Source organism: Lycorma delicatula, chromosome 2 (assembly GCF_047948215.1).
Source record: "Lycorma delicatula isolate Av1 chromosome 2, ASM4794821v1, whole genome shotgun sequence".
Classification (NCBI taxonomy): Eukaryota; Metazoa; Arthropoda; class Insecta; order Hemiptera; family Fulgoridae; genus Lycorma; species Lycorma delicatula.
The window spans coordinates 206,334,278-206,361,522 of NC_134456.1; the positions used below are offsets into that span (position 1 = coordinate 206,334,278).

General features: G+C 32.2%; 3 protein-coding genes across 4 annotated transcripts in view; 1 reads left to right on the forward strand and 2 right to left on the reverse strand.

Annotated features, from left to right (window-relative positions):
* The window catches only part of PCID2 (PCI domain-containing protein 2), a 34,007-nt gene extending 25,581 nt beyond the window's left edge, over nt 1–8,426 (reverse strand). The window contains exons 1-2 of one of the 2 annotated variants that reach the window (XM_075358060.1): nt 8,362–8,426; nt 6,502–6,543 (exon numbers count right to left, since the gene is read on the reverse strand). Coding sequence is in view for 1 of the 2 variants with exons in the window: in XM_075358059.1 (XP_075214174.1) it covers nt 6,502–6,543; nt 8,151–8,183 (75 nt within the window). In the remaining variant the exon portion in view is untranslated. The other variant, XM_075358059.1, reaches the window with a different exon arrangement.
* Nucleotides 8,427–17,898: 9,472 nt separating this feature from the next.
* LOC142320045 (uncharacterized) lies at nt 17,899–19,329 on the reverse strand. The gene has a single exon (XM_075357723.1). It carries the CDS (start codon nt 19,327–19,329, stop codon nt 17,899–17,901), a length of 1,431 nt encoding a protein of 476 aa, XP_075213838.1.
* A 4,827-nt stretch (nt 19,330–24,156) lies between these two features.
* Nucleotides 24,157–27,245, forward strand: part of GCS2alpha (glucosidase 2 subunit alpha) — a 76,252-nt gene continuing 73,163 nt past the window's right edge. Inside the window, exons 1-2 of the mRNA XM_075357097.1 lie at nt 24,157–24,276; nt 25,797–25,901. Of these exons, the coding sequence (XP_075213212.1) occupies nt 24,266–24,276; nt 25,797–25,901 (116 nt within the window). The 5' untranslated portion in view covers nt 24,157–24,265. The remainder of the gene's footprint in view (nt 24,277–25,796; nt 25,902–27,245) is intronic.

Genomic DNA, 27,245 nt, shown 5'->3' on the forward strand with positions numbered 1-27,245 from the left:
GTTTAATAATAAAACATCAGTTTTTCTTCTGCTTAATTATTGCTATTTTTGTAAAAATAATGAATTTTATCTTTTGCCGTATTATTTTGTAATAAGAGCAATTGTTTTCTTAGTCAATATACTTAAAAACACAAGAATGATGAAAATATATTGTACTAAAAAAAGTATGTACAAATAAATATCTTATAAATTTCTTACACCAATTGTTTTGGTTTAAGTAATGATAATAATACTCCTCATAATAAATATGAAATAGATTATTTCAATAGGTGTGGCACCAACAGGTGTGTTGACTTCAACAGGAGGATTTTTTAAATATTCTGAATTCTATAAGGAAATACCTACAAAGGAAAACTACACAATTTTTATTGCGAGGAACTGAATGTTACTAGTAGGAAATGTTGCTAGTAGGGAAACACTAAGGAAAATTATAAAATCTATGGGTTTTCAATTCAGGACGTGTAAAAAACAATAGACTAATTTTGTGTGAACAAGATGATGTAATCGCAAAATGTGCATCTTTCTTAGATATCTAAGAGAAAATGCAAATTCTGAGCAAAATAGACCAGTCACATAATTAGATCAAACTTGGGTGTACACAAATTATATGGTAAAAAGTGCTGGCAAAGTGACGATGAACCAGTTGTTTTTGTTAATAGTAGTGCTGTGGTGACCACTTAACTGTGGCTCACGGAATTCATAGATGGTGCTATCTTAATGTACGATTCCAAGAGCATAACAGAAGATTATCATAAAAAGATGAACAATGAAAATTTTTTGAAATATTGAAAAGCAAGTTATACCGGGGCTAGCAACAAATTGTATTTTAGTCATAGATAACGCATCTTACCATAGTAAACAAAAAAATAAACCTCTGTCATCCAATTCACTGGAAAGAGATATTCAAGAATGGTTCCAAAGAATAAAATTAACTACGACCCAGATCTAACAAAAAAAAAGAACTTTTAGAAATGGTCAAACTACACTGCAGAATATGAATTATACAAATAGACAAAATATGAATGAGACAAGATACTAAATAACACAATGTGTCATCAACAGAACTGAGCCGTTATATTAGATGCAATTTTGTTAATTACTAGAAAACATCATTGTCAAAAGTTCAGGAGATAATGGATTCTTACTGGAAAGCAGAAGCATTAATGGGAGATGCCACTGAAAGCATAATTATACTTATAGATACGGACGATGATGAGACATCATGTAGTGAAGATAAATTGGAAATTAATTCTGGTGGAAGTGAAACCAAGTCAAGTTGTTGGCCTACACAGAAGATAGTTTTACGGAAACTGCAGATGAAATTGGTAAGGACTGTATTGAGGAAGTATTGATCATTTAGTAAATTAATATTAATATTTCATTTTTTATTCTGCAGCTGTATCAAACTTGTTGCGATTCCGTATGCTTATTATGTCCAAATTATTACTATCAGCTTTGAAAATGATGCTGTGAACTACAGTACCATTTTAATGAAAACATTTACTAAATTAAATTATTGTAATTAATAGCACATTAAATTTATTTAATTTATGAATACAGTAATGTAAATTAATATTTTTAATTGTGTTATTACCATAATCAGACAGAAATTACAGGTGCCAAAAAATAGTTAACCTATTTTAAACAGGCAACATTTCTTGTTTACAATGAATTGACAAGTATATCACTTTCAGTAGGACTAAGTCCAGACTGTACTGTTGCTATATCTCCATCTTCGTCTACAGCCAAACAAAATAACATTGCTGCTGTCCACAAATATGAACTTTGCCTTGTCGACTTGTACTTTTCTGACATTGATTATTTATTTTTACATAGTGGAAAAATTATGATACATGGAAAAATTTTTTGAAGTTTTCGGTTAATTCAATTTAAAATATAAAAAAAAAAAATATTATTAATTTTGAATTGATAATTCAAAAAATTCAGTTAAAAAATATGCACTAAATAAACAAATAATGGTACTTTTCAAGAAGATGCCCGCAGAAGAAAGGCAATCTGTAGTTAGTTGTTAGATGTCGCCAATGAAAGGAGAAAATAAATTAAAATTATAATCTAACTTTATATAATAAATAAAAATAATTATAAATATAATCTAACCAAACTTAACCTACTCTCGCTAACCTTGACTGGCGAGGGAAGGGTAGCAAAGCGTAGGTTAAGTTTGGTTAGATTATATTTATGGTTTTAGATTTATGTATCACACATGCACGCTTGCACACACATTGCTCAGTTTCATGTCCTCCTTATTAATGGTAAATAAACTATGTAACTAAATAAACTAAATATAAATAAAATATATATTGATCACTCTAACAAGGATTTTATCTAAAGATATTAATGATCCAGCAGCATATGTTCTGAATAATGGAAGTTGCACTTAGGCACAGTTATTTGAACCATTTTTTTTTGTCCTCCAGGCAGAATTATTGAAGAAATATTACAGCTTGATATATATATATATTTAGTTAGTTATATAAACTTTATATAAAGTTAATTATAATTTTTATTTATTTATTTTCTCCTTTCATTGTTCCATCTAACTAACTGAATAACTACAGATCGCCTGCGGGCATCTTCTTGATTAGTACCTAGACAGCTATTTAGATTGTAGGGAAAACGAATTTTTTTTTAAATGGTAAGATAAGCATGCACTAAGCTTAATATAAAGTGAGGTTATGTTAGGAAAATTTTTGATAGATTGACCCCAAAGTCAATCTATCCAAACTATCTATCTCATCCTCTCACCCCCTGGAGATACTGACCCAAACCTTTACTAACAAACATGTTGTTTATCAGGCTTACAAGCCTGATAAACAACACGAGTCTCTGTGCCAAATTCATCAAAATTGGGTTATCCAGTCAAGATATTAAGCTTCAAAATACACCAATGCACAAACATTGCCCCCAAATTTTTGTTTTTGTTTTTGGGGTCCCTGGATCATGAAACATCAAGAAATTTAAAAAAAACCATATCCCATTTTTTGAGTGATTATCATAATTTCCTTCTTGCAGCATAGGAGTAGAGCTATGATGCCAGTAATATAAATGACATATCTCTTGTGACATTTTTAGAATTGAAATTTTTTCTTTTTTACACAAATTGGTTTAAAATTTAATACTAACAAGATTTTTGACAAAACATTTTTTATATTTGGGCAATTTTTTTAATGGGAAGATAACCTTTTGCTATTTTTTTGTTTCACATGGATTTTCCAAAAAATTATTCCAGACGTGGGGGAGAAAATTTTTTGAATGTTTTTCTGAACCTATGTTAATATGAACTATTTAAATTATTTTAATCGAGAGGAATACATTTTTTAACTGCAGCAGTATCTTCCTAAAACATTCTGTACAATGCTTTGTTTCACTGTAGAAAAAAGACCACAAAAACTGATTGCTTTACACTAACTGTCCCAACCTTTCTTATGGCTTAGATATAAAAAAAAAAGCAGCTAAGTATAAGAAATACCACACTCTGAGTTGCTTTTTTTTTAAGAATAATGATGCTCACTAATCAGCTACGCCTAATCCTATGGTGAGAAGAGTGTGGTATCATGAGTAATAATAATAATATATATATTTATGTTCAACTTTCAGTGGTGCCATCCAACAACTGACTAACTACAGTGAATAACTACACATTGCCTGCAGGAACAGGGAACCACTTTACTCCGCACTTTTCTTAGAAAGCCTGAAATGGGATTCATTAATCTTGAGGGTGTATATGTCATTTTTGGTGACTTGTGAAACAGCCAGGTTGCCTATAAAATTTGGTTTTACCACTCAACATAAGAGATGTGATAAAAAAATACAATTTATGTTTATATTTAAAAAAATTAAAATTAGTTTCCTCACTTCAAAAACACTTATCTCATTATTGTGGCCACTTTCTGATGCAATTCTGTAACTTCTTTTTGGTGAGTGACTTTAGTTTTTCTGAAGTGGCTGCCTAGATGTCCTGATGATTCAAGATGTTTTCATTTCACGATCATTTTGACTTTGTAACGACCCAAAAGTAGCACAGTACAGATACAGTGAATAAGATGGATTGTAATGTTAATAATGAACATTGTAATGTTTTTATTTGACAAACTACCATACCAGAAACAATGTGTCATTATGGAGGATGAAACCATTTTCCCATTTCTTAGGTCGTTTAATTTACACATTATTTTTAAATGATCTAATGGACCATTAAAATATTCAGAGTTCATCATAGGTACTCCTGGATACAAACTCATTTTGCACAATTCCATAGAAATCGAAAAACACAATCAGCATCAATTTCAATTGGATCTTAACTGACACATTTTTGGCATGAGAACCCAAGAAGTTTCCAGTGAGAATTCTGAGCCTTGGTCTTAGGAACAAACCATATGCTTAAGTTTCCCTTGAAGACATTCCTTAGAAAGTTAGAATTTAAAGCAGCACAATTGTGCCCAGACACCAATGGGTGTCCATACCCGAAGATTAATCTTTCTTTTACATTTTGACCCATCTTCCATTTTCCCAACCTATCCCTGTACACATCCACCATGGATACACAACCCCATTAATCTTAATTATGACCTCACCGTATATAATAAAAAATTAACAACTCCTTTTGTATTTCAGCAAACATTTCACCATTTTTATCAGACATTCCAGAAGGAGTAGTATAAACAGATGGTCAAAACAGAATGATACCGTTGGATATGCTTTTATTGTAAATGACACAACTTATGTGTTTGGTCTACCTGGTATTACAAGTGTCAACAGCATTGAACTAAACACCATCAAATGGCCTTGAATATCATTAAATCAAAATATTGTCACATCCTTATCAGTAATGATTCAAATAGTGCCCTTCAAGCTTCAGAGGTTTAGCAATTTCAGACAAACTATTGCCACTGAAATACATAATGCAATCGCTCAGTTAAATTGTCAAAACATACAGGTGAATTTCTACTGGATCCCTAGCCATATGGGAATCCTGGGTAATGAATGTGCGGATTCTGCTGCTAAAAATGCATATAGTCAACCATATTTCTCCACTCTAGTTACAACTATCAATATCATTATTTCCATTAAACAGGAAAATTCACAGAGAGGAAGTGGTCTGCCTTGCCTGTCGATTGCAATTAGGACATACTAGGGCTATTCATGAACATCTTATTTTAGCAGAGAGCGCACAACTGTGCATCTGATGTGACTGCTGCTTGACTGTGCACCACATCCTTGTGGACTGCATACGCTATGTGGTCTTACATCACAAATTTAAAATGCCAAGGGAAATACAGCGCATCCTTGGAAATGACAAGAATGTACTAGATCGGGTATTATTACTTTAAAAGGATTAATTTACTTAATAAGATCTAACCCATCAAAATATTGATATTACTTTGTTGTTCACATTTCATGTATTATTCTAATTGTTACGTTTCTTTTACTATTTCAATTTTATTCCTGTTATTATCTTAGTTGTCATCATAGTTATAACCCTGTTTTACTAATGTTTTATTGAGAAGAAGCCTCTTGTTATTATTTTTGCATGGATGATGATAATGTGAAAGGGTTTTTCGCTCCCAAAAATAAAGTACAATAGTGAAACTCCAATGAAATTTACTAACACTTTTGTTTTTTTTCACTGTCAAAACATAGAACAAATTTTGCACACACCTGATGTACAAATGCAGTTAAAATGTTATGAGTGAAACCATAAATTACATCGAGACCTTCAGAAATTTCCATAATAGTCAAGAGACATTCTGATGGAATAATTTTGCTTACTCTTTGGGTTTTTTAAATTGAAGAGTGTTCTGATCTCTCCTTGTTTTCAACAGATTCACAATCACTGTGGTATTTTTCAAACCATTCTTAAAGCATTTTCAAGTTCACTGCACACAAAGACATGAACTAATTGTAACATTTTTTGTTTCTTTAGCCCTTTTTGGCAGTAAGAAAGAAAATTCATGTTAATGGATTGTTTGCAATCCATGATTTATAACACATTTTAAAACACATCTTTCAACTGTGGCTCACAACCAACTGATTTTACTGTTTATGTAACAAGCAGAAAGTTATCGTACACTGTTACTAAAGTTCAACATGCCATACCAAGTTGCTTCCTGTATTGCCATACCATGGATGGTATTCACAGCAACATTCATCACATTTTTTATTATACCTCCCACAATATTTGTTTACTTCTTACATTAAGAGAATTGAAAGAGAAAAATAACTACTGAAGCAATTTCTTTAATTGTCAAACAGACAACAATACATGGCAGATTATAAATACTTTAATAAAATGGAAAGAGACAAGGCGAGAAAAGATATATGACGGCAAATATAAATATTTGACTAAATCATGAAATTTAAATTAGTAATAAATTGAATTCACATATATGTATGCATCAAAACAATATATGAATATACAAATACACAATACAACCAAAATTAAAAATAAATAACGATAAAACCTTTTAAAAATACACTTACTGATAGTTTTGGACCATCTTTCTCTCTCCAAGCATTTGAAACCTAAAACAACACATACATTTCAACATTAGGATAAATAAGTATCGAAATGTTTGCCAGTCTAAATGTCAAATAAAATTAAACTACAAAAATGGTAACAGCAACAGGATACTAGACCATGAACTCTTAATTATGAATGTGGCTGAATATGAACATAATCCATATGTTTGGATTTCTTTATATTTTGTTCATATTTTCTGTAAAGAAAATATTACATTATGCTCATAGTCTTTACGTTCAATACTTTTTTTTTTTGTCTTCAGTCGTTTGACTGGTTTGATGCAGCTCTCCAAGATTCCCTATCTAGTGCTAGTCGTTTCATTTCAGTATACCCTCTACATCCTACATCCCCAACAATTTGTTTTACATACTCCAAACGTGGTCTGCCTACACAATTTTTCCCTTCTACCTCCAATACTTATGTTCATAGATTTCAATATAAAAAATAAACATTTATTCACAATATCTTAAATCACCCAACCTCACACAAACTCAGTAGTCTAAACCATGTTTTATAAACTATACAATATAACCATGCTAATTATTCTTAGAACAATGTAATAATAAAATATGCAGAACTCTCATATATACAACCACAATTACTGACTAACTTCTACACAAAATAAACAGCAAGACACAACAGAAACAGATTCAGACATAAACCTTAATATGATAAATAGACAAAATCCTCAATATAACCAATTTGGACCTTACTGCACAGCTTTTAGAACAAAAACAAAATAAACTATGGTTATAATGATAGAATAATGAAATTTACATCCTTAGAAATATGGAAACCGACTTAAAACCATTTAGATTAATAATTGGATTTCCACAACTCAACTGGATCACAGTGTAAAATATCAATTCTATTACTGTCACTGTGGATTACCATAAAATTAATTAAAAAACATTTATTCAAAATTGGGGGAAGTCTGTCGAATTTATATTTGGTTGTATATCAGAAAAAATGAATAATTTTGAAATTGTAGTGCCGACAACATGGAGGAAAAATACTGTCAAACATGCATTACGAAGAAGATATGCTGTTTGCTTATCCTCCTAGTATTTAAATTAACAGTTTTTATCTAATCAATAGGTCTACAAAATACACAAACCCTTCTTAATTACGCTGGTATAACTGTTTATAATCATAACTTCAAAACACATTCACATCTCAGAATTATATCTTCTCAAAAGTAAAATTTCCAGGCAAGTAACATAATTCAGGCAATGATTGCACCAAATTTAACATGACGCCAGTTTTACTAAAAAATGTAAACAATAAAATTCATCACAAATTCTAAGGTAAAAGAAACTTTTCAAATTCTGATAAATAACTAAAAATAGAACGTACGTAACGATAAATTCAATTTACAAACTCAGATTGTGACAGATTTGCTAATGCATAAATAACAATCTCGGTAATCCTTCTCAAAAATACATACGTAAAATCGTATGTACTTAAATAAATAAAAACTGACAGTGAATTGAAAGTCGAAATAAAGTGTGAAAACTGTATTTCTGAAAGGAAGGACAGCAAATAACTTATATAGCCAATAAATTTCGATTGGTTAAAAGAATTTTTTAATAAAACTTCGTTAACGTACCTGCTGTAAATAAGAATTCAAACTTATAGACATGCTGTACTCTTTATCTTCTACAACTTTTACAGAAATTAAAACTCTAAAGTTAAGATTATTAAATGCTAATGACAAAATGCCTAACAAAACTGTAATTTAAGTAACATTTTGAGAAACAAGTTTGTATCTCACATACACAATTACAAATCTTCCTAAACATAAATTAGGTTATGTTTACCTACGTACACAGCGACAACAATTCTTAGTTCATAGAGAATTAGGCTGCGAAAATCACTAGCTTAATTCTGCGGTCAGGTAGAAACAAAAACATCAGTATTTTGCAACACCATCAGTGGTGAAAATAAGTGTGTCTATTTTAGTTAATAAATTAAGTTAAATTTATTAATATTTTAAGTTGTATATTATAATTTTAAAAAAATACTTTTTTGGGAAACATATTAATTTGAACTAAACGTAGTAGTGCAATAAAATATTATTTTCAAAAGACTGCGATCTAATTAAAAATGCCGAGGTACAAATGTTGAGGTATATATATATATTACACACACACAAAACATATTTCTAAAATGGTGGGCTGACTATACGTTTTCGGATTCTACTTGTAAAACCAAACAAAATATATCCTTACGAAAAATGGCAATTTCTCCTTCGTTCTCCCGCTGTCCGCCATTTTATAATTTTTTTATACAAATTTATAACTCAGGTTCAGATTGACGAATCACATTAATACGTCTGGGTAATAAAGTTTTAAAATTAGCAAAAAATAGGAATTAAATACCTTCTCAAATTACAATATGGCGGCCATGTTTATTTCTCAATCTGTTATATCTCCGTAAATATTAGTTTTATCAAAATGTATGTTATTTGCTAATATATTAACTTTTTTATTTTGAACAAAATGACATTTTATTTTATTTAAATCGGTTAACAAATAGTCGAGTTATTGGAGAAAATTGATGTAATTTTGTGCCTGTTTTCATGTTCTCCACTTTAAGTTCAATTCTACTAAATATTTATTGTAATTGTAGTACTGTAAATTAGTATCAGATTAAGTAATAATTTTTTCATATAAGATTTAATATTAAATAATAATAAAACAATTGATATTAATTTTTCACTTTTGAATAATTTTACACAGCGACTATTACTGTTGATCATCTTAACAATGTAAAAACGAAGCTTCTTTCAACAGGAATGGTGTTCCAAATTATCACAACCGGCGTGTCTGGAGCGACAAAAATCCTCATGGCACTTTCCAAAGTAGCAATCAACAAAGATTTTCCCTAAACATATGAACAGGTATTTTTAATGACTATCTTTTGAGTTCTGTCATTCTGCCAAATCGTTTAAATGGAAAAAACTATCTCAATCATTTAACCGAAAATCTTTCACATTTTATTAGAAGACTTACCTGTACAGTTAAGAGGAATATGTGGTTTCACCATGACAGAGCTCCAGCACATTTCAGTCATTTGGTATCAGATTTCCTGCAAGAAACTTTTCATGAAAAATGGTTAGGCCGCGGTGGGCCAGTACCCTGGCCTGCTCGAACAACTGACTTAACCTTCTTGAATTCTACCTGTGGGGCCCTTTGAAACATATTATTGTTTATTGAACTCAACATTGAGGAACTTCAACAAAGGATCCAAAATGAATTTCAAGAAATTAGGAATACTACCGGAATTTTTGAACGGTTAAGACAATCTCCCAAAAAAAGACTTAAATATTCACGCAGTAGATTTATACAGAATCATGGATAAATCTTTATGTGGATGTAAGCTAGCATTAGACGATAGTGAAGCATCAACAAATGCACAGACGAGCGTGGTTCTGAAAATAGAATCAAGAAAATATTCTCAAGAATACTTACATTTTAGGTTTACCATTACTGAAAGAAATGAAGAAGAAAGGCTCCTGAGTGTAATTTGATCAAAACTTTTGGCAGCAGACAGCATGAAACCTAATAAACATAAACGACATTTGGAAACGCTTCATAATGGGTACGTTAACAAACCCCGAGAATTCTTCGAATTAAAATTAAAATCATATGAAAAGCAATCATTTTTTAAAAAAATACTTTGTAAATGAAAAAGCTTTACTTGCCTCTGACAAAGTTTCATATAAAATAGCCAGATGTAGGAAGTCTCACATCATTGGTGAAGAGCTCATTTTTCCAGCTGCAATTGAGATTGTAGAAACAATGTTTGGAGATAGTTTTGTCAAACAATTGAAGTCCATAGACCTATCAGGTGATACTGTTGCCCGTCGAATTGGTGATATAGCTGAAGATGTACAGCATCAGCTTTTCGGAAAGTTGAGTGACAAATTGTTTTCAATGAGATTATATTTATAATTTCTCTACAAATACCTCCAAATACCCGCTGATTTGGAAGAAAAAAGTGGTGCTCGATTACCAAAAGAGGTCCCAAAGATTTTGTTACAAACACATACAATTTTAAAATAAACTTTTAGAGAATTTAATTCTGAACAAAATGGTGCAAGATAAGTTGAATACAACAAAGTTAGAAAAATTCTAATTTTATTTACACAGTACATTACTACATTTGTTACAAAAGTACTTATTTAATGTAAACAAAAACCAAATTCTTTTTTGTTGATGTGAAAAATTTGTAAAACGAGATTACTGTTAAAAATTTTTGTTAAAAAATATTTTTAAAAAACCGGAAATTACACAATAATTGTAAAATAAAAGTAAATAAATTTATAAAAATTACTTGGTAATAAATTTTTTTATTAATGATAGAAATACAATAAATTATTTAGAAAATTGTTTTTTCGAAGTTGGCTATATGGTACCAATAGCTGCTCAACAATGACCAATATTGTATTAGTGTTTAAATCACTGTGTAAATCGTAAAATTACCCCGTCTAAAATGAGGAGTACGCATGCGTTTTCACCAAGGACAAAAACTCAATCAGCTACAGAGACGGTACAATCATAATCAGAATTATTGAAAAGAGCTTCACCAGTTGCATGATTTTTTAGGAGGCATCTTTACTGTTTGATATAAACAGAATATATTTATGTTATAAAATATACAATATAAATACCCACTATATACACATAGCCCAGATATATAATGTTAGTGGGCATAGCCCACTATAACCTAACCTGGCCCGCTATACCTTTTCTCACCCTACCTTGTTGCAGCTATGCGCGCGCAAACTTGAACATGTTTGAACCTGTTGAAATCAGCTACACATACTCGCACATTAGCTGATTGTAATCCTCTGCTACGACGTCACAGGTGAGCGGGAGAATTAAATAATATTTCCATTACCGCACTCCTTTCACCGTAACCTATCCTAATCTCATCCGTGGGAGGTGATCTGGAAAGATTAAAGAATAAGTAGATTATTGAAACGATCTAAATGAACTGGAACTGTGAAATAAATGAAATGTGAGCAGGGTTTGAACTGTGAACTAAATGAATTGCAAGCTGGGCTTTAATTATATTAATCAATCGAATGAATAATAAATATCCTCTGGGACTCGTGTGAGCCTAGGTGCGAGCATCCGATGCAAGGCTAGATCATGAGATTTCTTTTTGGATCCGACTTAACCTATATCTCGGCAACTGATAGTTATAGTAAGGGGTATGCTTGTGTGTTTAAAAAACATTTATTTTATTCGTTTGCATTAAGCTTAATGTTACGATATAACAATCGGACCAGCTGGAACTAGCCTATCATCGTTCACGTACGCATTCGGTTAACCTTGATCATGTTTACCCCAACCCAATCTTCTAAAAAACGTAATCGGAAACTACTTACCTGGTATTGCACTAAATACAATGGTGTTCGACAAATTAATTTCAAAATCGTCAGTAAATGAACATTAAACGTAAATGAAATAAACATTCTGACCGCAAGTCCGTCATCATGAAAATTCCCTCGGGATTTTGCCATCAAAATTATTTTCTTAAATTTTAATGTATTACTTCAAAGGTTGATAGCACATCAGCCGTTGTAGCTGTCTACTTGTGCACAAAGTGGAAAGTCTAATTTAAATGTGTTAAACACTCTCCTCCCCATTGGTAACATAATTTGACATTGGACGGATCCAGTATCAGATTATATCACAGGTCCTGGAACCTTTTCTCCAGCAATGCAAGTAACTATTATTAAAAAAAAACAGTTGTACATTACTGTATGAAGGGGTTTAGTGTATGTATGTGGAAATTTGTGTTGTAGTCCTGAAAAGGACTATTTAAACCATTTTTTTACATCTTGTTGATCCTTCTCTCTCTCTCTCTCTCTCTCTCTCTCTTCTAAATTTTAATTAAAAATTCCTTTTAGATGAAATTGAAAAGGTTTCACGTTCGAAATAGTTCATGTACATTATAAGATAAAGAGATACGATCGGCCATCCCCTTTCATATTGATCAATTTCACAATAATTGATATTCGAGTTTTGATTTGTATCGTATGCTTCAAGTAGTGGTTCACATGTAACACAATCGGAAACGTAGTCAGTCTCATTGCAAGTTCTATATCCATCGGTCGCAACACGAGTGTTGGTGAATTTCCTTTCTTTTGCAGTATGTACGTCTACAGTGAGTACATTATTTTTTATACAATACGAAGTAAGTCTGTTTAAAGTCACCGTATTCAACGAGTCGATTAATTTAATGGCTTCACCTTTTGATCATCACCACCCTGGAAACGCGAAAATACTATTTTTCTTTCACCAATAAGTCCAATACTATTACCGCCAAATTTGAAATCACAATAGAATTTTTGATTGATTGTCGAATCAAAGGTCATTTTTATAATTAAATTATTGCCGTCTTTATCAAACGTATGTACGATGAGATCAACAATGTGCACGTAACTTTATTTCAACTTAAAACATAACGGTGACAAATATCGACTACCGACTTGAACATCAACTTGTTTAATTAGCTCCATAACAACGATGATGTCGACCACTATGATTGCGATGCAACGTTATCTCACAGAATGAACTCCTATATTCTGTTATATCACCTTTATTCCTCCCCCCCAACCGCCACCACCAAGCGCAACCGGTCGACTTTGAACATGTTTATTGTTCACTTATGAAAGAAATGAAATCGGAAACGAATCAATAGATATAAAATAAATTACGCTAAATACAACGGTATCATCAAATAAATTTATCTTATGATAGCTCTGATTTGTTGGTGGATGGAGGGGGAAAGAGTGTCGCTTAAAAGGATAAAAATAGAAGGGCGGTTACCTGGTGGGAGGTGGTACTGGTAAGGAATGAGGAGGAAAGGATGGTGTATGTGTGACGAAGAGAGGTGTATGGTGTATGTGTGAGAGTGAAAGGGGGATCGGGGTGACGTCATCATGGCGGACCGGAAGTGCGGCAGTACCGGAATTTACACACAACTAACAGGCAGAGGGGAAGGGAGGTTGTAGGGTTGTGTTGTCGTAGTACAAGGGAGAAGGGAAATTCCCACAGGGAAAACGTGAATTTTTCAAAGTGTATGAAGTAACTCGTTTACATGTTTTTGATCTTTTTATATCTATTTGTTTTTGTCTCATTGTTTAGCAATGGGCAAAAAAAACGTGTGTTTACTGTTAACCTGCAACAGGAATAAAAATGTTTGAAATTGTGTAATTACAGTAACAATGAATGTGTTTATTGCACATTATGTACTGGAGAATTTTCTGTTGCACATAAAGGAAAGGGTGATATTGAAGACCACATTAAAACAGCTAAATAGAGGAGTGCTATTAATGATACTGCTTTAGCAAACATAAGAGATTTTTTTTTAAAGCCAAAGATGAGAACAGTAACAGTGATCTGGAATGTGCTGCTAAAGAGCTACATTTTCACACCACTCTGCAAGACATGAACTCAGTTTCAAAACATCAGATTGTACATCTCAACTGGTTAAAAGGTTTATGACCCAAAATTTTCATCTGCTAGAACGAAAACTGAGGCAATTATTGTTAATTTTATTTCATTATTTATATTTGATAATGTGTTGCATTCTTTGGAAAACATTAATTATGTAACAGTATTGATGGATAGCTCAAACAGAAGTGAAGTAAAAATTGTTCCGATTGTAAAATACTTCAGTCTGGAGGAGGGAATTCAAGTTAAACTTATAAATCTTGATGAATTGTCAGATGACACTGCTCAAATTTTGACTCAGTATCTATGGCAGTGTGTAAAAAATACAAACTTGAAGAAAAGTTGGCTTGTTATACTGCTGATAACACTAACAGTAATTTTGGTGGTATGACGAGAAAGGGGAATGAAATATATTCAAAAAAGTTCAAAGTGATTTTTAGATAGACGTCTTTTAGGAATTGGTTGTTCAGCCCACATTTTACACAGTTCAGTATAAACAGTATGTGATTCTCCATTCCTGGACATAGAAGTTATTGTTATAAAAATTTATAAATATGTTCACATATTTACAGTAAGAGTAATAAAACTTAGAGTTTTTTGAATTTGTGGAAACAGATACAACAAAAGTATCTCATAAAATAAGTAATAGGAACAAAAAAGGATTATCTCATGGCAGCACAAGATTCCTTAGTTTGTTACCTCCAATTGAAAGAATCCTTTCTATTTTTGATGGCCTAAAATGATACTTACCTTGTGAAAAAAGCCCAAGATTATTGTTCAATTGTTTTGAAAATCTAGAAAGTAAACTGTTTTTGAAATTTTTATATGGTACTATTTGAACGATCTTAACTCAAATGTCTAAGTGGACTGTAAGGTGTGGTAAATGATCACTGGATGCGTGAACTAGTTATGTTTTATTTACAACAACAATACATTATTAATATGCATTAAACAGAAAACTAATTATAAATATGCATTACGACAATTTTGATGTGATCCGTGAAAGGAGCTGAGCCGACGTCCTTCTGATCCGTACCCTATGACCTCCTCTTGTCGAGTGTTTAACTTGCCAGCCGCTCGCAATAGAACGCGCTGAACCCAATGCCAGGCAGAACATCAACCATACCACCCGTCAAAATACATCGTATTTTTACAGAAAGCAAATAAAAAAGAAAAATTAATTGCTACACACTAAATATGAATTACAAAGACAAGTTAAAAGTATGAAAAACATAAATACAAAATCAACAAATATCATAAACAATTTTAAATTGAATAAAAATTGAAAACTTTCTAACTCTATCAAATTCTTATAAACAAAACATGTTAATTAGTTCTGACTAACCTTTAACCTTAATAATTCAAATTTGATAAACACAAACAAAATAACAACCAATATTTCTAAAAAAATACTACGGCATCAATGTTGCAAGATGCCCAAATGAATTTCACAAATAACGCAATAGAATACATGAATTCCAGAAGCTTTACCTTAATGCCACTATTATAACTTACTTAATTAATAAAAACAAAACAACAATGTTACTATTTTACTTAAAATAATATAATAGAGCAATCTTCACATCATCAATCCAACGTAAAAAAATTTCACTGCATCACAAAAGTCTGCTCCTTGACAATACTTTAATATATTGTAATAAAACTTCTAAACAGTTCGAAGCAAATATGACAAGAAAACAAAAAAGACCAGTAAAAGGGTAAGTAAAATACACAAAATGGTAATAACAACAATTTCAAAGGCACTAGTCATTTTGCTTCCTTACAAGAAGCGGACATATTATGACAATAGGTCGTTTAAACGTTGCACCTTGAGCCGTTCGAACTGAAACCATTCTTACATGGCCATCAGCACCTGGGTGAAGGTCTTCAATTACCGTTAATCTCCATTTTAAAGGTGGGAGTTGATCGTCTTTGAGAGAACGACTTCACCCTTTTGCAGATTTGGGTTGGATGATGAACATTTTCCTCGCTGCTGCAAAGATGTCAAGTATTCATTCGGTAGACCATTTTCGCCACAGTTGTCCAGTGAGTTGCTGGACCAGTTGCCATCTACTTAGTCTATTCACATGCATATCACTCAGGTCAGGGTCTGGGAAAATGGTGAGAGGTTCTCTAACCAGGAAACGGCCAGGAGTAAGGTAGGAATGATCTGTAGGATCGTCTGATAATTTGGACAATGGCCTAGAATTTAAACAAGCTTCTACTTGCGTAAGTAGTGTCATCATTTCTTCAAACGTTAGACAATTATTACCAGCAATGTGACGGAGATGGTATTTCATTGCCTTGACTGCACTTTCCCACATGCCGCCAAAATGGGGTGCGCTAGGAGGGTTAAAATGCCATTGACAACAATCCACTGATAGATTCTCCGAAATGGCTGTATTATTATTTTTTAGCATGGTATATATTTCATGAAGCTCGTTAGAGGCACCGACGAAATTTGAGCCTTGTCACTATAGATATTTGCACAGATTCCTCGGCGTGACATGAATCGACGAAGAGCTGCTAGGAAAGCATCAGAAGTTAAGTCACTTACGAGTTCTAAGTGAACGGCGTGGGTAACAAGGCAAGGCAAACAAATACTGAAACGTAACATTTAACGCGACCTTTGCTGCGACGTGTGCCAGATTTTATGAATAATGGGCCAGCAAATTCCACGCCCGTGTTAAGGAAGGGCCGTGCAGGAACAACTCGCTTGCTAGGTAGACTTCCCATGAGCTGGTTATGTGGTTTTGCTGATAACCGAAAACAACGTGTACATTTATGTAGAATGTTTCTTATAATCCTTCTCGCCGAAGGTATCCAATAGTTGGATCGAAGTGAGCTGATCAATAACTGTGGATCAGCATGCATAAGTCGTTTATGCTCTTGCTCAATTAGTAGTCGCGTAAGATGATGACGCGGTGATAAGATGATTTGATGTTGTGTTTGAAATGGAAGCTCGGAATTTTGTAGCCTTCCTCCAACTCTAAGAAGACCAGCGTTATCAATTAATGGTACAAGTCACGTATAATTGATTTAGTAGCTAATTCCCGTCGACTTTCCAAATTCGTGAGTTCTTGGGAATAACAGACGCGTTGAGCTAATTTTAAGCAAGTGTTTAAGGATGTTTTTAATTCCTTAGTAGTGAGTGGCCCAAGATTTCGTGAATTCTTTGAATCTTTACAATTTTTTATAAAACGAAGACAATATGCAATTTTTTGCTGGACTCGTGGAAGAGAAAATGATTCCTTCAAAATGTCGTCTGAGCAGGTGGATGCGACAAAACTTACGGTAGGACGCATTTCAGGAATATCACTAATTAAGGTTGCAGCAAATGTAAGTGACGGCCATTGTGATGGGGTTTCTGTCAACCAAGACAGACCATGCCACCATAACTCGTTATTTATGAGTTCTTGAGGAGTGACTCCGCGTGATACCATATCCGCAGGATTGGATGCTGATGAAACATGATGCCAGGTGCATTCCTTTGTTAAATCTTGCACTTCACTGACGCGATTTGCAACGAACGTCTTCCATGTAGATGGAGACCCTTTCAACCATGCAAGTAGAATGCTAGAGTCTGTCCGTAGATGTGTCATTTATATTTAAATCAATACTAGCCTTGACCTTAACAATCAAACGAGCCAACAAAACAGCACCTAAGAGCTCAAGACAAGGTAAGGAAACTTGCTTGAGTGTTGCCACTCTAGATTTCGCACAAAGTAAATTAACGACAACATTTCCATCAGAATTGCAGGATCTGAAGTAAACACAAGCACCGTAGGCTACCTCAGAGGCATCTGAGAAGCCGTGCAATTGTATGTGAACAGGATTCTTTATCATAACCAATCTATCAATATGAATTTCATTGAGCCGTTCAAGCTAATTATAAATGAGTTCCCAGTCTTGCTGTAAGTTCGAAGGGAGGATATCATCCCAATTAAGATTTTGTTTCCATAACCTTTGCATCAATATTTTGCAACGAATTACTGTAGGAGTCAATAGACCAAGTGGATCAAATATGGACGAAATGGTAGCAAGGACATTTCTTTTTGTAAAATTAGTTGGCCGAAATTGTTGATGTGATGAGGTAATTCTACTAACAAGTTGGAGGTGATCCTGTGCAGGTTGCCATCGAAGGCCCAACACCTTTACTGTAGCATTGCCATTGACTTCAATGCTGAACTGATTTTCTTGAAATTCACGAGGAATTGTTTCCAGAAGTTGAGCACTATTGGAAGCCCATTTACGAAGCTGAAAGCCACCACTGGTGAGGAGAGATTGTAGTTCAGAGACTAATTTGACAGCCGAATCTAAATCGCTTGATCCTGAGATGCAGTTATCAACATAAAAGTCATGTTTTAAAATACTTATTGCACCCTTGGAATAGTTAGATTGTTCATCATCCGCCAATTTCTGTAGACATCTGGTTGCAAGATATCGGGCTGACGAAGTACCATTAGTAACTGTGTTGACTTGGTACTCTTGTATTGGATCCGCTGGAGAATCGAGCCACAATATCCGCTGGCAATCATAATTGCTAAGATGTATTCTAACTTGTCGATACATTTTATTTATGTCTGCGATAAATGCTATCTCACAATTGCGGAAACGCAATACGATTGTACAAAGATCCTGTTGAACAACGAGACCGACTCTTAAAATATCATTTAATGAGATGTTATTAGATGTTTTACACGATGCATCAAATACTACTCTAGTTTTAGTAGTAGTACTGTCTTGTTTAAAGACTGCATGATGTGGCAGAAAATATGTGGGTTGACCAGTTGATGGAATGGGTTGCATGTGCCCTAGTTTACGGTATTCATCGAGAAAATGATGATATTCATCATGTAGTTGCTTGTCTGAAGAGAGACGACGATCAAGTCTTTGGAGGCGACGAAGAGCAGCTGATTCCATGAGAGTTGAAAGTTCCTGCTTTAGGGGTAATTTGACCACAAAATGCCCTTGGTTGTTTCTTGACATATTAGCAATGAAATGTTCTTCACATTCCCTTTCTTCAGTTGACCAAGCTGGAGTATTGATTTCCTCAAGTTCCCAAAACATTTGGAGCTGATCATTGATTGAGTTGCACTGTCGAGTGAAAAAACCGTGCTGTGGGAATGAAGTTGCCTTCTCATCTTGATTACAAAATTCACCACTGACAATCCAGCCGAGTTGTGTTTTTTGTAAAACAGGGTATAAACCCGGACGTGTTTGTTGTTCCATTAACAATATTTTCATAAAAACCTGTGCCCCAAGCAGCAAGTCGATACGCTGTGGTACATAAAATCCTGGGTCTGCAAGTTCCATGTCTGGATGTTCCAAGAATCGAATTTAATTTTACTGGGAGATCCGTGGTAACCTTTGCAAGTACATTGCAGTTTATCTTCATAGAAAAATGTGATTTTAAAGAACGGATTTGTACATTAACATTATATTTGGACTCATATGCCAAATTATTGAATGATTCTATTGGGACAGGATTCTTGAATCGTCAAAGTTGCAATTTCTGTACTATATCTTCAGTTACGAAGTTTACCTGTGACCCATTATCCAAAATAGCGCAACACGTAACGTAATTGCCCTTTTTATCTTGCACATTAATCAAGGCAGTTGCAAGCAACACTTGTGTTTGATTACAGGACTAGCATAACAACTTTTTTTTGACTGATCCGATTGATTAGGTGATTTATTTTCAGGGGTTTGTTTACTAGAGCCAGAAGCCTGATGTACCTTTGAGTTGTCAATCCTTTGCCAATGAAGGGATGTATGATGACCCTTGTTACATTTGAAACATAAGGTGGACAATGGACTCATCTTTAGACATATGACCTGTATTGAGACAATTCAAACATAAACGGAACCTTTTGACTTGATTCAGTCTCTCTGACCGGCTGAGTGAGGTATACTTATGGCATTTGTGTAATTTATGAAAACCCTTACATAAATTACAAAGGAATGAACTAGTAGCTGTCATTGAATTTGTCTTATTTGATTTGTTATAAGAGTTTTTTGAACTGAATTGGTTTACTGTAGAAGGAGATCCCTGTATGTTTCATTATGAAGTATCTGCTCTGTTTGGCATTTATGTTCTAAAAAGGTTATGAGAGAATTTAACGTAGCGATCTGCTCTATTTTAAGGGACGATTCGAATTTAGTACGCGTTGATATATCAGCCTTGCTTAATATTAATTGAACCAATAGTAATTCGTCTAAGCTTACCTCTAAATTAAGCGCCTTAATAGATCACAATTCGTTATAACTTCATTAATTAATTTACGCAATTGATTAGGATTACTCTTGTTAGCTGAAGGTAAATTCAATAGCGATTTAACGTGACTTGTGACTATAATTCTTTTGTTATTGTATCTGTCACAAATGACCCGATAGGCGTTTTTAAAATTTGCATCAGTAATAGGAATGTTTTTTATTAACCCATGCGCTTCCCCACGAAGTGCAGACAACAAATAGTGAAATTTTTGAATGTCAGATAATCCCTCACTTTTACTACTAATGATTCGAAGATGTCTCGAAAATGATACCAGTCCTTAAAGTCACCTTGGAATGATGGAATATTTATTGTAGGTAATTTTATCGGTTCGATTTTCCCATCTGAGCTGGATTTGGAACTACCGGAATTAAAAAGAGAAACCTTTTTTGATCAATCCAATCTAAAAGTTTCACAGATAATTGATTGACCTTGTTTTCAAAATCTTCACGGTAATCGAGCTCGCTTTCAATAGACTCTGAAAGTAATTCGATTTTATTTTGAATTTCACCAAATTCTTGGGAGATTGTAAGCAACCTAGTTTGTTTGAAAGTAACTCTACCTTTTGTGCGCCAGCCTTTAACGCATCTACACTTGCAGTAAGTTTGGTTAGCCTTGACTTTAAAATGCCCCTTTGACGAACGAGGGTTTTTAGTTCAAAGTTATCACTATCATCCTCACCGGCCATTGTAAGAATAGGTAACGACATCGTGCTAATACATGATATGACAAATAAGGAACAAGGTAACAACTAATAATGGATATGTAATTACAAAATAGGAAGTATGAAAAATATACAGGACAAAATAACAACATAGGACGACGTAAGTATAAAGAGATAATTATGGAAAACAATGTATAAATGACATGTGAATAATATGGAACAAAGAATAAAGAAAAATCTAGGCAAGTAAATAACGAAACTGAGCGATAGCAGCTAATAGACTAAATACCAAATTAAATTACTTTTTTACTACTTATCTTGCTACGTAGACGAATGATGTCATCGGTGATAACCATTCCCAGACGATGATGTCATGCTCGCCGAATAGGCCGCTCGCCGTTATCGATAATACTGTATTGAATTGTAACAAGACGACGGTACGTAATATGCGAAAGCACACATATATTGAACGAACGTAACTAAAAGAAAATATTATTTCATCAAAAAACTGTACTTAGAAACGTCTCACGCACATTGTATATTGTAAAAACACAACGAATATGCACGCGAAAAGGACCAATATGAACGATCACAACTCAAACGTCTAAGTGGACTGTACGGTGTGGTAAATGTTCACTGGATTTGTTAACTAGTTATATTTTATTTACAACAACAATACCCTATTATTATGCATTAAACAGAAAGCTAATGAAAACAGAAAACTAATTATAAATATGCATTACGACAATTTTGATGTGACCCGTGAAAGGAGCTGAGCCGACGTCCATCTGATGCGTACACTATATGATCCGTACCCTATGACCTCCTCTTGCCGAGTGTTTAACTTGTCAGCCGCTCGCAATAGAGGGTGCTGAACCTAGTGACAGGCAGAACATCAACCACTATTTAATAATTTAGTTCTAAAATTAAAAGTTAATTCTATCTCAGCAACAGAAGCATTTCACACATATTCTGATTTAATTTGTCAGCTTCAGGAAAGAAAACCCACAAATTTATACCATCTTCTGCCAAAGAATTGCTATGTACTCTAAAAGAAAATAATGATGTTCAGGAATGAAAATTCTTCTTGAGAATGGACAATTTTTATAATTCTAATATCCAATACTTGAGTTATAGAGAATCAGTTTTGATAAAGTTAGTAAGTTTCAGTAGATAAATTTACAAACTGAAATTGCCTGGTCTGATTTAGAAGAGAGTGTACAAGTTGTTAATGAAATTATAAAAGATTCCATAAATATTGATGACCTATTTGATGAACATACATTGTTGAACAAGGTAATTCAAAACCAAAGGGTAGGTTGTGGTTCAAGTTCTGAAAAAGTGCCAGATACTATTGAAGAGAAGTGGAAAGCAATTTTTAAGGTGTTTCAAAAAACTGATATTTCATGTTCCAATATTTCTAAAATGGTTGAGTTTGCGATGTCTTTGCTTGGGACATTTGCTCCAGTTGAGAGAGTATATTTAGTTGTGGGGAACATTTGGTCTACAGGAAGGGGTAGACTTTCAGTATCTACTGTTAAACATCTGCTAAATGTTAAAATTAATTCAGAACTTTTTTGTTATGAATTTTATAATGTAATTAAAACAAACCATTTCTGAAAAAAGTCATGTCTAGTGAAAAATACAACTGAATAAATAAAGTTTAATGTTTCAGTAAACTGTTAAGACTTTTAATTATTTTTAAAATATATCCTGGGTTGGACCCAAAAGAGTATGGTAAGCCTACCTGTAACAAATCTTTGAAAAGCTGTTTAGGCTGAATTTGAATCAGGGGTGGCCTATGAGTTTCATTAAAAATTAATAAGTTGTACAAGAGTGATCAATGAACCGTTGGATATGCAGCTAGATTTTCTTTTACAAAAATACCCCCTACACACAGACACACACACACACACACACACACATATATATATATATATATATATTGAGAGAGAGAGAGAGGAGAGAGAGAATGACATTTTATTTTATTAAAATTGTAAAAATAATGGTGTAGTTTTTGTTAATGCAGGTTTTATTTTCTCCTTTTTTATTAAAAGTAGGTACTTTAAATTTTGTTAAAGGAGGACTTTTAAATTTTAAAATAAAAATTCTCACTTTTTTACTCTTATTAATTGAATTGGCCTAATGCCCTATTTTTAGTCAGTTCCATCCTCCAAAGACTCAACTTGTGTTTGTTACAAATGTATAATTAATTGATATAATAATGATATATACATGAGTTACAAGTTCAAAATATAGTAAAAATAATTTATATTATAAATGAAATAAAGACTTTTATTTATTTGATTGAACCAGCGAATAATAAATATTTAGAATAATTAAACTTAACTGAGGTATTGAACCAAGATGGCATATTATTTGACAGTTTTAATTATCAGAAAGGTTGATTAGAGGTGAAGGAGAGATATATACCACAAAGATAAAACATACAAGTACAAATTTTCATTTGATATCTTTATTGCCTCACAGAAATGACTGCAGAAATAGATAAGCTTTTTACACATTCCTAATTATTTTTAATCATTTTAAATTGTATGTATAGTACATAGTAGTTTAAATGGTAACATTTCTAGTTGTCCAAGAGTAAGAAAGTATACTAACTAGTCCTCTGCTCAAGACAAAGAGAACCTAAATCTGGGATTGTAATTTCCAGAGTTCAGTAAAAATGAATAAGCTTGGGTAAAATTTTAATTTATCCACCAATATAATTATAATTATTATGTATTAATTGATGTGTCAGTCAAAAACATATTCTTTACATTTGATAAAGAAAATGTGTAAAGAACTTAAAGTAGAAGTATTATAGCTATTAATTAAAAGACATACTTAATTTAAAGATAAAATATTTACTGAAACATATTTCTACCAAGCATGTAGTCAGTCATTGATACAAGATGAACAAATGCTTGTTTTAATTGGTATGATGATATGAATAACAATAATTGTCTCTAATAGTTAATTATCACTGTATTTAAAATATATTATAAACAGTAATGAATTGTAACATCAAACAAACGTTTTCACTCCAGTACTTCATGGAGTGATATGATAAATGAATCTTTTTTTGGGTCGTTCGATGAAAGTCGCAGATTATGTGAACTGCAATTTTCTGTTTAAAAAACGCGGTTTGAAGACTATCGGCTGATTTGTAAATTAAAATAAGTTGTGTTCAATGATCATTCGTTCATGCACGCATGATCCCGGTCACAACTGGCAATAGTACCGTCTCTTATGTGTTAACGTTGTTCAGCGTTTGTATTTGGTAGTGTCGGTAGGTTATACGATTTATTTCGATGCATTTTAAGTAAGTATTCTTTCGTTGAAATAAATCATTTATTTAAACTTACATTTATAATTAACATATATGTATATATTAATTTCTGAATAATTTAGACTTTGGTTAGTGTTCGATGGAAATGGAGGTTATGATAATGAAACTAATTCTGTGTAACATTTACCTACCGGTAAAGAAACCTAGGTTAATCTTTTATATATTTTTTGTTCATTTTTGTTTAAAAAGCAGTCGCTCTTTCATAACGATTGAAATTTATTCGTATCCAACATGATCTGTAACTTTTAGCCATACTATTACTTTTAATTAATAATATTAATATTTTCATTAATTGGTAGCAGTTATTAACTTATTACCTACTGTAGTTAAAAAAGTGCTTATTTTTCTGTAAGCTACATTAAGTGCCCTTACTTTGTAAATTGCCCTGATATTGGGCAGTTTAATGGTAAATGATTTTGTTATCTTAGTTTGTTTATTTCATGATTTTTGTTACTTAGCACTGAACTGTTTTAGGTAATGTAGCTTCTTCTGTATTATTGTAGAATTTGTATTCCCTAAATGCTTGAAGTAAAACTATAAATTTTTATTTGAATTTCAAGGGATCAGATTTTGTTTCTGTTTTAGAATTTAGTAAACTGTTATTGATTTTGAAATTTAGTTGTTATTTATATATTTTTATTGTACAAACATTTCTGCATTTGCTTTTAAAACAACTTTTGATATGTCCCATCATTCAGAGCCTTTCTCTTTGTAAAGAAAAAAAAGAAGTTGTTCAAAATGTGTATTTCTTTTTAAATATCTGAACTTTTACAAAACTATAATTTGGTTTTAGGCATTTATTCTGTTATCAGTTTGTCACAGTTCTCATTTTTCACCTATCTAATTAGGAGGGGGGGGGGGGAGCAACACTGATTCTATTTGATTGTTGTCTTGTGAATAGAAGTGCCATTTTTGGCTGCAACTAAAATAGGTATTTAGCCACCAACGATTTGGTACTATGATCAGCATTCTTCCTTATTTAATGTTTGATTTTCATGAAAATATGAGAACTGACTTGTGTAATTTTAATTTCTCGTAGTATGGTGTTAGTAATTGTGTGAGGTTTAATTGCCACTTTTATGATCTTAATTACATCTGTACTTAAATGGGCTGAGCCTTTTATTTGTTATTTGGTGTAATTTGTTGGTTCATGCTTTTTTGTTTTGATGTAAAATCAGAACCATAAAATATGCTACTGATATTTTAGTAAATTTCATGTAATTGAAATTGTTTAAAAAAATGAAATGAAAGGTTTTGAGGAAAAAAAAACTTTAATTGTAAAGTTGTAATCATAACTTCCTTATTTTAAAACATAAGTTTCTATAAAAAAAAAGATACTTTAAAGATTAAAAACTTTCTTGTGTTCTGTTTAGAAAACAGGGGTTTGATTTCTTAAGTATTAATTGTGATGTATGCTTGTAAGTTTTTTCTGCTTTTAATTTTTTTGTTAATGTTGTTTTGATGTAAAACTGCTTTTTATTTGTTTTTTTTAGGTACAGGGTTTCCTTTTGTTTACTTTATTTATCTATACTCTTTTACAACATAGAGGGTGTTTCTCATGATACGTTTAAAACATGTGAACAGAGCAGCTTTTGTAGGTAAGTGTGTGTTTTCACTATGAATGTTAGTAAGTTACTTTTAAAACTTATACTTATCTAAATGAAACTATTTTTTGTATTGATAAACATTTTCCTTATTAGTAGTCAGATTGGCTTGTTTAGTATGTTGGTTATTTGTATTGTTGCATTGTTATAATTTTTCTTGTTTTCTATTTTTCAACATTAGTTTCTATTTGATAAAAATACTTGATGTGGCTCAATTACTAGTTTTTTTGGTATACTGGTTACTGATAAATTTAAACTTTCCTGTGTGGGATGAGTGATATATTCTTCTACTTGTTATGAATATATGATTAGTTTATTTATATAATGGGATATAACAACTACTATATTGATGATATTTAATTATGTAACCAAGCAGGAAGCTAACAACAAGAGTTTTAAGAGAATCCATCCATATTAGAGTGATTAAAGTCTTAGTCATAATAATTATTTTAATATATGTATAGCATGAAATAATGCTATACATAGAATACCAATCTAAAATGTAATTATAAAATAATTTTCACCTCAGATGGTATTAATAAAAATTACTTAAGCACATATTTATTTTTCTCACGTCTGAAGACTACCAGAGCAAAGGACTATTCAAAAGTATCTAATCTGTCTTCCGGCAGCATATATATAAAAGTAACAAAAGATACATAAAACAATATAAGAAGAAAATCAGAAACACTTATATTAGCCAACAAATAAGTAATAAAAATGCTCTCAAGTAAATAGTAAATACTTATTGGCTACCTAGTCTCACTACATTTCTCTAAGAATTCTTCTACAGAATAAAAACACTTTTCAATTAAGAATTTCTTCAATTTATATTTAAAGGTCACTTTTTAATACTTTCAGGTAACGCTGCCAGTAATTTGTTTTCCGTGTACTTGGGTTTTTTCTCAAATAGACTGAGCCTTTGTTATTCTGAAATAACGATTCCTATTTCTAGTATTATACTGGTGATTGATTTTTACATTAATTTACACATTTATGTACACATTAAATGGGGTGGAAAAAATTTGGGATTTAAAAACATTTTTTTATTAGTATTTCAAAGTTGATTGACTGAGCAATATTGTTAAAGTGAAAGAAAGTTTTTAGATTTAATTTAAATAAATTGTTGGTAAGCATAACAAGACCCTTCTTCTAAGCTGAAGTATTGTGTTGATTCTAGCAAAAAGTGTAAACTGTTAACTGTTGAGGATAAAATGGCATCAAACTTAGCTCGTTAATCATTATTTTAGGGTATAAAATTAAATTATTTGTTTGTTACATACCCCCAAGTTTTGGGAAAAAATGAAAAAAATATTGCTTGTTATATATGCAAATATA